The sequence below is a fragment of the Aulonocara sp. 'chitande type north' Nkhata Bay genome, linkage group LG3, assembly GCF_057382095.1.
Source record: "Aulonocara sp. 'chitande type north' Nkhata Bay isolate Kocher_YH1m ecotype deep benthic linkage group LG3, A_spYH_male_GT1.1, whole genome shotgun sequence".
In the NCBI taxonomy this organism is placed as follows: Eukaryota; Metazoa; Chordata; class Actinopteri; order Cichliformes; family Cichlidae; genus Aulonocara; species Aulonocara sp. 'chitande type north' Nkhata Bay.
In genome coordinates this window covers 52,180,876-52,193,132 of record NC_141346.1, presented here as the reverse complement: position 1 = coordinate 52,193,132, position 12,257 = coordinate 52,180,876, and the positions used below count along the sequence as shown (strand labels likewise).

The 12,257-nt window shown below is 44.1% G+C and overlaps 1 protein-coding gene across 1 annotated transcript; it reads right to left on the bottom strand.

Moving 5' to 3' along the window:
* Window positions 1-2,639: 2,639 nt before the first annotated feature.
* Window positions 2,640-5,136, bottom strand: LOC147336143 (uncharacterized). Its single transcript, XM_086287638.1, has 6 exons — window positions 5,088-5,136; window positions 4,589-4,936; window positions 3,229-3,270; window positions 3,030-3,131; window positions 2,851-2,888; window positions 2,640-2,750 (listed from the first exon to the last, which is right to left on the bottom strand). The coding sequence occupies exons 1-6, from the start codon at window positions 5,134-5,136 to the stop codon at window positions 2,640-2,642; spliced, it is 690 nt and encodes a 229-aa protein (XP_086143764.1).
* Between the last annotated feature and the right edge of the window lie 7,121 nt (window positions 5,137-12,257).

The window sequence follows — 12,257 nt, the reverse complement described above, 5'->3', positions numbered from 1 at the left end:
GCCTTACCCAGTCTGAAACGTACTTGCGGTAATCCTCTCTAAATATGATGATTAACCTTTTCAAGCTCATTGAGTATGAGGAACAATTTAAAAGACTCAAAGAGGCCAAACTTAGTTTTTGCTGCTTTCTGTCAAATGAAACCAGCCTGGCCTTCAGAGTAGAGCCTGTTAGTGGATCAGTGTTTTTTCCTCTAAAAGCATGTCACCCTTTTCAAATGTATTAAAGCAGTTGACCTAAAAAGCTGAAAGAGAGATGTGAAACTTTTATGTGAAAGCAGTTCAGCTATTTTTGCGTGTGGTTTCATTGCAATGCTCAAAGCCTTTGATAAAAAGTGTTGCTACAAACTTTCTGTTTGTTCAAATGTCAGGAAAGACAACTTCTCTTTTCTCATACAAGATAATAGAAACTGTGAAACAATTACTAATGTCAGTGTATTCAAACTAAAATCATGTTTGTGTTTTATATAAAACTTGATGGAATTAATTTCAGAGAAACATACGTAATACCATAGCTCCAATGATTTAATTATTTTTGCTTTTGCATATAAGACCAGTGTAGCCCAGTCATAGATTACTTATTGTTATAATTACACAAAATGTGTTCTTTATACCTGACTGTTAGGACCTTCAAGCCTGTAGTTATATTCATCATCAGATAGAGCACCTACTCATTGTTCTTCTTCTTCTTTGGTGCAACCCTATGAATACAGTGTCCCCCTTTGGCCCCTCCCCTTTTTCTACAATTCCCCTGTGGGAGAGGAGCTGAAGCGAGTAAGATATTTACTTGGAGGTCTTTCTTTTTTTTACCCTTCTTTGTCAGACACAACACAGAAACACACCGGTTAGACCAGCAAGAAGAGAGTTTTGTAAATAATGTCTCTCTTAGTATTTGAATTAATGATGTCATGTCATATTTGTTGTTAGTGCTGAAATCTTCCTGTGGCGCAGGCTTTGTCCATTTATCCATTTATTTGTCTTCAAATGGTGCATGGCTGCAGTTTTAATCACTTTCATTAAATAATTGCTTGTGAGGCGAGAGACAGAGAGAGGCGTTGAAAGGCTGCTCCAACGGAACTTATTGTTTCGGAGGAAACAAGCCAAACATACTGTGGCAAGCTCAGACAAGGAGGAGACAGAGGTGTCGTTTGGTCTTGCTACCCTGAGTTGCCAGGAAGCACAGCCGTTTATTTTCCAACAGAAACACACCGCTGCTAACCAAATTGCTTGGCATAGCTTAGCACAACAACAACAACAAAAAGGAAACACACAGTCGCAGAGAGAGAGAGAGTGTCGCCCTGTAAATATGGCAACCGTAACGCTGCCGCCTGGAGCAACAGAACGTAGCTGTCAAACAAAACCTAAACAGTCCTGACCCGCCACAATATGAAACAGGAAAGTACCGCCGTGTAATCCATTTATTTCAACAAAGTAACTGTATTCTAAATATCACCTTTTTAAATGGTAACTGTAACGGAATACAGTTACTCATATTTTGTATTTTAAATACGTAACGGCGGTACATGTATTCCGTTACTCCCCAACACCGTATGTAATCAAAACAAGTAGATGAGGTTTCACAGCTTCTTTTTAAACTTTACTATCACATTACTATCTGCTGTGGTTTGGAGCCTGCAATGCGTCCTGCCATAGAACCCTCCAACGCATAGTGAGAGCTGCAGAGAGGATCATTGGTGTCTCTCTCCCCTCCCTCCAGGACATTTACAGCACCCGTCTCACTAAAAAAGCCCTTTGCATAGCGGCTGATCCCACGCACCCAATGCAAAGCTTCTTCAAGCTGCTGCCGTCAGGGAGGAGACTGCGGAGTCTCCAGGCCAGGACCAGCAGACTGAAGGACAGCTTCATCCATCAGGCTGTCAGGAAGCTAAACTCCCTCCCGATTCTGCCCCCCTCTCCCCTCTTCTCCACCACGGTCTCACTGAACTCTGTCACACACACACACACACACACACACACACACACACACACACACACACACACACACACTCACTCTCTGACGCACTCACTGGCCTGCTCCAGTCACTTTGTGGAGCATTGGACTGCCATTACCTCATAAGACTTTGTTGTTACACTATCTCTTACCGTACACTACTAAATCTCCATTTGCACTATTTGCCTATTTTGCACCACTATGCCTCCTTACTTGAATATTGTATATTGTACATTGCATAGCTTTTTTTGTTATACGTAAAATTGTATTGTATTTATTTAAATTTTTACTTTTTAATTATTTTATTTGCATTTTTCTAATCACTAGGGTTTGAGAGTAACACAATTTCTATTCTGTGTATGTCCTGTACATGTGGCAGAATTGACAAATAAAGTTGACTTGACTTGACTTGACTTGCTGGCAGCTTAAGCAACATGAATTTTACTTCTCTCTCAGCTGCATGCTCTCTGTCTCCTGCTGGTTTGAGGTTGAGGTAAACGCAACAAAAAATCTAGAATCACATACTGAAAAAAGTGTCTGATCATATCTGTTAAAGGACAGTGTACAGCAGCTTCCTGCATACAGTGGCAGGCAGTCTATGTAGCAAACAAAACAAATAGGGGCTGATGGGGTGAAGATGCAGCTGAAAGTATAGAGGAAATAGAAATAAAAACAGGAAGCAGCAGGGAAATTAGTTTTTTCTGTTGGTAGTATAAATAACATGAGTTTCTGCTGCAGGCCTCCTGCGTCTTTTTACTGCTGATTGCAGTGCTGGATCCTTCAGGGTGCCAGGGTCCAGACTCTGTAATTAAAAGTACAGAAATAAAATAACTGAACTGGCTTAAAGGTGCAAGCATCAAAATATTCAAACATTACAGCATACGGTATACAAAGGCTCCCACCTCAAATTGTTCTGGATTCTTATTTTCATGTTCGTTAGCTGATAATTCAAAGACATGATCATCAATTCAGTGAACAATACAGTGACATTAAAAGCTAAGACTTTGTGGCAACATTGTATTTTTTCATATAGTTGACGTTTCACCAAATAAGAGAAACACATAGTTGAAGTAAAAAGTACCTGATTTCCCGTGTTGAACAACCAGAACAGTGATGACCATAAACAGGAAAGCAGACAGAACACCGAGGGTGACACTCGTCAGCTTTGCTACTTCGTGAGCCTCTAATACAAAAATAAAGGTAAAAAGCAACACGGCTGAAATTTATTTCACATTCATGTGTTTTTAATCATCTGCACAATAAAAGAAATGTTGACTTACGTTGAGAGATGCCGTCCATGTCATCCTGAGGCTCATCGGTGCCTATTCAAAAATAAAGCCTTGATTTTTTTAGTCCTCATTTCTATATTTATCTTAATCTATAACCACCATAGTCTTTGTATACAGAGTGTTGATAATAATTACATTGCATATGTACAGGGAGTGCAGAATTATTAGGCAAATGAGTATTTTTTCCACATCATCCTCTTCATGCATGTTGTCTTACTCCAAGCTGTATAGGCTCGAAAGCCTACTACCAATTAAGCATATTAGGTGATGTGCATCTCTGTAATGAGAAGTGGTGTGGTCTAATGACATCAACACCCTATATCAGGTGTGCATAATTATTAGGCAACGTCCTTTCCTTTGGCAAAATGGGTCAAAAGAAGGACTTGACAGGCTCAGAAAAGTCAAAAATAGTGAGATATCTTGCAGAGGGATGCAGCAGTCTCAAAATTGCAAAGCTTCTGAAGCGTGATCATCGAACAATCAATCGTTTCATTCAAAATAGTCAACAGGGTCGCAAGAAGCGTGTGGAAAAACCAAGGCGCAAAATAACTGCCCATGAACTGAGAAAAGTCAAGCGTGCAGCTGCCAAGATGCCACTTGCCACCAGTTTGGCCATATTTCAGAGCTGCAACATTACTGGAGTGCCCAAGAGCACAAGGTGTGCAATACTCAGAGACATGGCCAAGGTAAGAAAGGCTGAAAGACGACCACCACTGAACAAGACACACAAGCTGAAACGTCAAGACTGGGCCAAGAGATATCTCAAGACTGTTTTTTCTAAGGTTTTATGGACTGATGGAATGAGAGTGAGTCTTGATGGGCCAGATGGATGGGCCCGTGGCTGGATTGGTAAAGGGCAGAGAGCTCCAGTCCGACTCAGATGCCAGCAAGGTGGAGGTGGAGTACTGGTTTGGGCTGGTATCATCAAAGATGAGCTTGTGGGGCCTTTTCGGGTTGAGGATGGAGTCAAGCTCAACTCCCAGTCCTACTGCCAGTTTCTGGAAGACACCTTCTTCAAGCAGTGGTACAGGAAGAAGTCTGCATCCTTCAAGAAAAACATGATTTTCATGCAGGACAATGCTCCATCACACGCGTCCAAGTACTCCACAGCGTGGCTGGCAAGAAAGGGTATAAAAGAAGAAAAACTAATTGACTTACATTTAGGCTCATCGGTGTCTATTCAAAAATAAAGCCTTGATTTTTTTAGTCCTCATTTATATATTTATTTTAATCTATAACCACCATAGTCTTTGTATACAGCGTGTTGACAATAATTACATTGCATATGTAATATAAATTAAAAGAGTAATAACCGAAGAATGAGGAGGCAAAGACTTTACAATAATCTTACCTCCAACCTTTAATTGCACGACGCTTAAATTTAGACGTCCTTCTGAAAGAAATCCACAGAAATACAGCGCAGAGTCAGACACATCCACTTGTTTGATTTTGAGGAAGAGAGTAGAGGTGTTTTTTGTCATTTCAAATTTTCCAGATTGAAACGCAGCATTGTAGTTAACATTTGAACTAGACGCTTGCTTAAAAGCGATCGAGTTGGCTTTGGTTCCGTTGACCAGTCTGAACCAGAAAGTCGTAACGTCATATGTGTAAATCCTGTGGCACTGCAGAGTGACATTTTCACCTGCCTGCACCTCTGAGGTCTGAAACTCAGAACCTGAGACAGCAATCCAGCCTGAAACTGTGGAAACAATGAGATGTTTAATTGCTCTACATGGTGCTACACCTGTGAGTGTAAAGTTACTAATAAGCAAATGTGTTTAAATTATTATATGTGAAAAGTGCAATAAAAGATTAGCTAATGATGTCAAAGAGTAATAGAGCAAACTTACAGAAACAAGAAAGAGCTAAAGCTTGTATCACGTTCATCATCCTGCACATGACTGCTGCCCTGCAATGTCCGCAGATGGTGTGTTCACCAGGAAGGGTGCCACAGTGTGATAAATGTGATAGAGGTGGGAGTTTTGTGTTGCTTTCAAAGCTAAATGTGTTTAGGTCATAGAGTCACGATACACATGTTTAGTCTTAAAGGGCTTTTTGCAAGCTTATTTTTTGTCTTTACTTCAAAGAATAAGAAGAAGAGTGATGCTTCATTTTTTCTCAGCTTTAAAAACATGCATTATTAAAAAGCTGGCTGTTGTTAAAATGCTGATAGTGTCACTGTTGGCTGTGTGGCAGGCAAAGGGTAGACCCAAAAGAAGGGAGTTTTATTGCTGTAAAGTTTTAAACCATAGCTAAACACAAAACTCTAAAACTAGAAACTAAGAACTGGAAACAAAAAGCTAGAAACAAGGATAAGCGATGGAAACAGGGGGAACAAGGAAACACACTGCAACAGCAATGACACGACAATAAGCAGAGGAAAACAGGGAACACAGCTGGAAATAATCAAACTAATAGGACAGTAGGAAGCAAAACTGAACACAGGATGAGAGCCTGTCAAAATAAAACAGGAACCACGCAGACCAAGACGCACAGGCTTGACACTTGGGGAAGAAACAGGCATGGGTGATAGACATGACGGGCTGGGGAGAACACAGACGACACCAAAACAACCAGAGCACAAAAGGGAACAGATTAAATGAAGAAGAAACCAAGAACTAGAAAACTAAATGTTTAAACTAGGAAGAACAAGCAACCTAAACAAAATATCAAATGAGACCTAAGAAACATTTACTATCTGTCATGGGAACCATGAAAGATGCGCTGCCAGCAGCGAGATGCGCTGCTGACAGCTGGAAAGCTGCAGCCGTGTTGTAACAGCAATATTGAGTGTTAATAAAGTGTGTGAGATTCTGAAAAGCATGAACATGTGGACGGGTCTGTCATAGTTTTGTTACATGAATCAAGGCTTCTCAAATCACTAGACTTTGAACACCAACACATAAAGTGTTAACAAAAACCCAGATGAGCCCAGAAACCCCAGGTGGCCCCAACAAAAACAAAGACCAAATCGCAGTGCATGCCATCAGTACGCCAAGCCTGAAACATACAGGAAGACCCGTGCCCAAGGCCCCTGCTGAGAACCAACAGAACCCAGACAGCACAAACAGCCAAGAAAAGGAGTCCAGCAGAATAAGAGTCAAGGGCAGTGAACTGACCAAAGGCTCATGAAGAACACCAGCCAGCTTAATGTGACACGATGAGCTAGAGATGATGCTCTTATCATGCTACACTGACACATGGAAAGAACCATGTATTAAAAGGAGGGATTTTACAACAAATACAGCAACAGTGGTTTACAAAGAGATTCTGTAATTACCCTTTCAATAATCTTTTAACTCTTGTATGATTTGTGCAAGTAATAATACAAGCAGAGGCATTCAAAGGCTACAGGCAGCACATCCACACCTAGAGTAGTCTTTTGATCATCTACACATGGACTTTGACATTGAACTCAGGCCATGTGAACATAAAGAAACATGCTTGGTGTTTGCTGAGATGTTTTCAAAATAAGCAGCAGATTTCCTTTCTTGCAAATAAGATGCAGGTGCAGAAGCAAAAACCTTGCTCAAAGAAACTCTTTCAAAGTGGCGAATTCCAGATAAGCTCAGCACTAGTTTTGAAACAGTAGGTTAAGGCACAATGTGCATAAAAAAACCCACACCCTTACAAACCAGAAAAGTGATAAGAGATATTCCAGATATTTCTGTGAACCCAGACTGAGGTTAAAGTCAAAGTTGAACCGCTTAAGATTCATGCCAGCGATTACAAGAGGATTCCAGAACCACAAAACCTACTCAGAATTTTAAAGATCAACAAGGTTGATCAACGTGCTTTGCCCTTTCAATCTACAGCTGCGTTGGAACTAAAGTAAGAGTGTTGGGTGAAAAAGTGCCCCAACAAGAGCTTATCAAGCTCCAACTAAGTGACACACGGGGGAAACTGTCACCAGGTATCAGCAGCTGAACACAGACAATACCTGTTTAGGATGGTGTGACCTGAGAGGTTTTTCAGTTGTGTTGTGTTTTCTGTGATTCGTGATCATTTTCACATTTATCAACATCCACATAAACACAAAAGCTGGAAAGGCTTGAAGAATCAATCAAGGTGTTTTCTTCCTGAGAGTTTCAGCTTCTTCTCTAGTCCTAAATTTTATCCAAATAAATTTGTGCCTACACTATTTGAATCTCAAAACTACTTCACTAATAAATTCTTAGTGCATATTCTGTATGGCAAGTAGACCTACTTATAATCAACCCTAATAACAATAACAATTACTGCTGTGAGTTCATTTGTCATATCAACCACACAAATTTTGACTCATCATCTTAAATTCCAGCACTCTGTGGTCATTTCATTCCCACAAGTGATTTTGCGAGGCCTCCAATATGCTTTGAACCCCCACAGGGTGTATTTACTCCTTCAGAGATAAATGTAACTGATTGTTTCATCTCCCCCTGTCATGTGTTTGCTGGGAGCAGTGATAATTATAAAGTCCAAGTCTGTCAGTGAAGGAGCTCTCCAGGTCTCCAACAGATTCATGCATGTAGTGCAGACATTGATGATTTAATTGCCAGTCTTCTGTCTCCTACCACCAGCACTGAGTCAATGGGCATGACAGAGCTGGCCTTCCTGATGAGCTTATCCAACCACTTCCTCTCAGCTGCAGATAAGCTGCTGTTTCAACAGATACCATAGAAGATGGCTGATTCCACCACAGAGTCAGAAAAGGTCTTCAGGAGCACCTGCTGCACTCCAAAACCTTCCTGAGCAGGTAGAGTCAGCTCTGACCATTCCTGTAATGAGCATCAGTCCACTATCCCACTGTCAGTTCCCCAGATGTTCACTGGTGTCGGTGTGGTGGGTCTGCACCTGTGGAAATCCACCACCAGCATCAGCATGATATCAAGAATTCCCAACCATGGAAAAGAAAGATCCTTTATACCCACTGTATCCACACAATGAGTATAAAGGAGCTGTTATAATTTTGCTTTTTGGCCAATCCTTGTGTAATTACACATTACATTACATTACATTGCACACATTACACGTTATACCTCTTATTAAAGATTGTGAAATCATTATGTAGTTTTAGGTTGCATTATTAGAAGACTTAGAAGAAGGTGATGACTATTAGACTGATTTGTATTACATTAGACTGCTGATTTATTGTGAATGAATTACATTGTTTATGATGCATTATACTGCTGAGTTATTAGAAATGCTGTTTGTGTAGAATGATGGCCTTTCTTTACTGATTACTGTCACAGTCCTGGGTCATTTTGACCCAGCATTTTCAGTTCTTACATTCCTTTATATTATGGTTTGGTATTCTGATCCTTTTGTTATGCTTTGTTTATTAGTATTATTCTATGTTCTTTGTGAGGGGTTAGTTCTTGGGTTGTGTCCCGTGTTTAGTATAAGTTCAGTTCAGTGTCAAGTCTGTGTCTGTTTCTTGTTTCCCGTTTTATTGTGAAAGGTTGTGCCTCATGTCAGTGTGTCTAGCTTTGCTTCCCGCGTCTCGTTAGCCCAAACCCTCTCAGCTGTGTCTCCCTCCTGTTTCTCATTCCTTGATGACTCCCTCAGTGTATTTAAGCCCAGTGTGTGTTTGTGTCAGTGTCGCGTCGTCAATGTCTACTCACCCTCAGTTTCCGCTGTGTGTTCTGCTACCTGTTTTTGCCTGCCTGTTACTTTATATTTTCCAGTTTAGTTAGTCTTCTGTTTGATCAGCAGCCTGCAATAAAGCAGTTTATTCTGAGTTTACTTTCGCCTCTGTGAGTCCTGCATTTTGGGTCTTTCCTCTCTGCCTGCCTGCACAAAGCCATGACAGAACGATGCGACCATAACCTGGACCCAGCGGGCTTGCCCGCATCATGAGCTTAATGAAGCGGATTTCCCACACAGAGGATACTAAGGCGATGGCAATTGGGATAAATGCTATCAAAGCAATCCTCGAGAGGAATCCACATTTCCGCCAAATCAGGGGGTTCATGGGCTTGTTGGATGAGCTGCACGAAGCCCACGAGGTTCTTCAAACTCGGGAGCTAGCAGCCTTTGCTCGCTCCCAGTACTCCATGCCAAAGTCGCAGCAACCACAGCAGCAGTGGAAGGAGCTCGCTACGAAGCCGTATGAGCTCCCCGCGACACAGCAGCGGCAGAACATGGAGCTTTCTTCAACGCCACGACAACCGCGGCAGCAGCATAGTGATCCTTCGCTGCTGCCACAGAATGACCCACCCATTCTGGTTGACTCTGGTTGACTATCGATCACCTGCCTCTTTTCTGGCAACAATGTGGTCGGGGGACGAGGAGCCAGCTTCCACTAATTCGCCATTACCGGTCTCCTCTACATCTCCAGCCCCTGTTTCCAGGAGAAAGCGACATAAGCCCCACCGGCGCTCCACCCCTCAGCCGCATTCCAGAACTTCCGAACCGCCAGTTGTGGTGAGTGAGAAAGACTCTCTCGGTTCACTCCCTAAGAGCAGGAATGCAAACACCAATGTATCTGGTTCCACAGACTCCAGCTCAGAGGATTTAAGGACTGATTTTCACCCAGATGCTAGAGTTGAGGGGCTAAAGGACTTATGTTTTGTTACTTTTCCTAATCTTGGGGCAAATCCCTCTGAGACAGCCAGCCCGGATTTTGTTAACCCTGAGTCAGTTTCTCCTCTATCTGACAACCCCATGTCTGACTTTTCAGGCTGTGCCAAAACTGAACTTAGAGGTCTCAAAACTGTCTCAGCTGACATATCCGTCTCAGACACTGATAGTTCAGATGCTGTTAATTCCCATTCTTTGGACGTTAAAGACTCTTCTGTTTGTGCTCTTTTGGGGGCTGGGAATATAAAAACTATCATCCCGGAGTTTCATCCATGCCTGCAGCAGCAGCAGTTTCATCCATGCTTGCAGCAGCAGCAGTTTCATCCACGCCTGCAGCAGCAGCAGTTTCATCCACGCCTGCAGCAGCAGCCTCTTCCGCCTCACCTGGTCCAGCTGCAGCCTCTTCCGCCTCACCTGGTCCAGCTGCAGCCTCTTCCGCCTCGCCTGGTCCAGCGGCAGCCTCTTCCGCCTCGCCTGCAGCAGCCTCTTCCGCCTCGCCTGCAGCAGCAGCTGCTTCCGCCTCGCCTGGTCCAGTTTCAGCCTCTTCCGCCTCGCCTGGTCCAGCTGCAGCCTCTTCCGCCTCGCCTGGTCCAGCTGCAGCCTCTTCCGCCTCGCCTGGTCCAGCTGCAGCCTCTTCTGCCTCGCCTGGTCCAGCGGCAGCCTCTTCCGCCTCGCCTGCAGCAGCCTCCTCATCAGTTTCAGCGTCGCCTGGTCCAGCTTCTGCATCAGCCTCGCCTGGTCCAGCCTCCGCATCAGCCTCGCCTGGTCCAGCCTCCGCATCAGCCTCGCCTGGTCCAGCCTCCACATCAGCCTCACCTGCATTGGCTTCAGCTTTGCCTGGTGCAGCCTCTGCTTCAACTTCTGCCTCTGCCTCGTCTGGCCCAGCCTCTGCCTCGCCTGGTGCTGCAGGGGCCACGCCGTCTTCAGGTCCCCAACTGCCACCTCAGCATCGCCGGCCACTTTCCAGGCCTTTGGTCGGACGTCATCGCCGTTGAGGGCGGCCCCCTGAACGAGGCCGTCGCTGCCACAGCCTTTGGCGTGGCCGGCCTCCGGACCTGCTCTGTCATGGTCCTGGGTCATTTTGGCCCAGCGTTTTGTGTTTCCTTGAAGTTCATTTTTGTGCTTTGTGTTTATTCTGATTTTGTATTGGTTTAGGGTTGAACCTGTAGTTTGGTGTGTGTATTCAGCCCTACCTGTGTCTGTCCTTGGTGCTCTGTTCATGTCCCCGTGTTGTGTTGTAAATCAGTCTGTGTGTTCCTGCTTTACTTTGAAGGCTCATGTTCTGGATTTCCTATTCTATTTTGAAGGTCTGTGTCTGTTGTCATTGTGTTCAGCTTGTGTCCTCCGGTCCTCATGTGTATTAGGTTCAGCTGTTCTTCCCTCCTGTGTGTGATTACCTGATTACCTTGTGTGTGTGTGTATATTTAGTGGGTGTCGGTCTGTGTTCATTGTCGGCTCGTCTGCGTTCTATGGTGTTCCTGTCTCTGCGTCTCTCTGCCCCGCACCCCTTTTGTATGGTCTCAGGTTTGTCATTTAGTTCTCCCAGTTTAGGTTTCTTCAGTTGTTTTGTCATGCCTCACTGCCTGTTTCTGCCATTGTCACTTTGTAAATAAACATCACTCGTATCATCAGTCACTGCTGCATTTTGGGTCCTCCCTTTCCTCCACACCACACGGCTCCCTCCGCCAGCCGTGACATGCTCTGTCACCGCCACCACTGCCTTCAGTGTGGTCGGCCTCCGGACCTGTTCTTTCACTGCCGCCACTGCCTTCAGTGTGGTCGGCCTCCGGACCTGTTCTTTCACTGCCGCCACTGCCTTCTGCGTGGCTGCTCCCCGGATTTGTTCCACCGGTGCCGCTACTGCTGCTTTTCGCACGGTCTGCCCCCAGAACTGTTTGCCCGTCGCCGCCGTTGCCGTCCGCACAGTCGGTCCCCAGAACTGTTTCACCGTCGCCGCCGCTGCCGTCCGTCCGCACGGTCGGCCCCCGGAACTTTCCCGTGGAATCGTGATGGATCTGGTTCTGTGTTGAACTGTTTTCTTGTTTATGAACTGCTCTGGACTCATACTCCTTGTTTTCTGTGTTGTTCTTCCTTCAGCCCAAAGATTAAAGAATTGAGAATTTAACAAAACACATAGTAAGTGAAAAAGGTGAGTGAAGAAGAAAAACTCTGTGCATCATGGGAAGCTCCCAGCAGCCTAGACCTATAGCAGTATAACTAACCCTCCAGTTTTGTGCACCCACGTCCCTCTTACTTTAGAGTTCTCTGCCCACCATCTTTGGAACTCCCTTCCTTCTGAGATAAGAAACATCACTTCCCTCCCTCCTTTTAAGTCCTCACTAAAAACTCACCTGTTCACATTAACCTATTCCGCATAAATTTTTCCATCCTGCTAGTTTAATTAATTTTATTTATTTGCTCAATGTTTTATCCTTCTTATTTTGTAAATTGTTATGTTT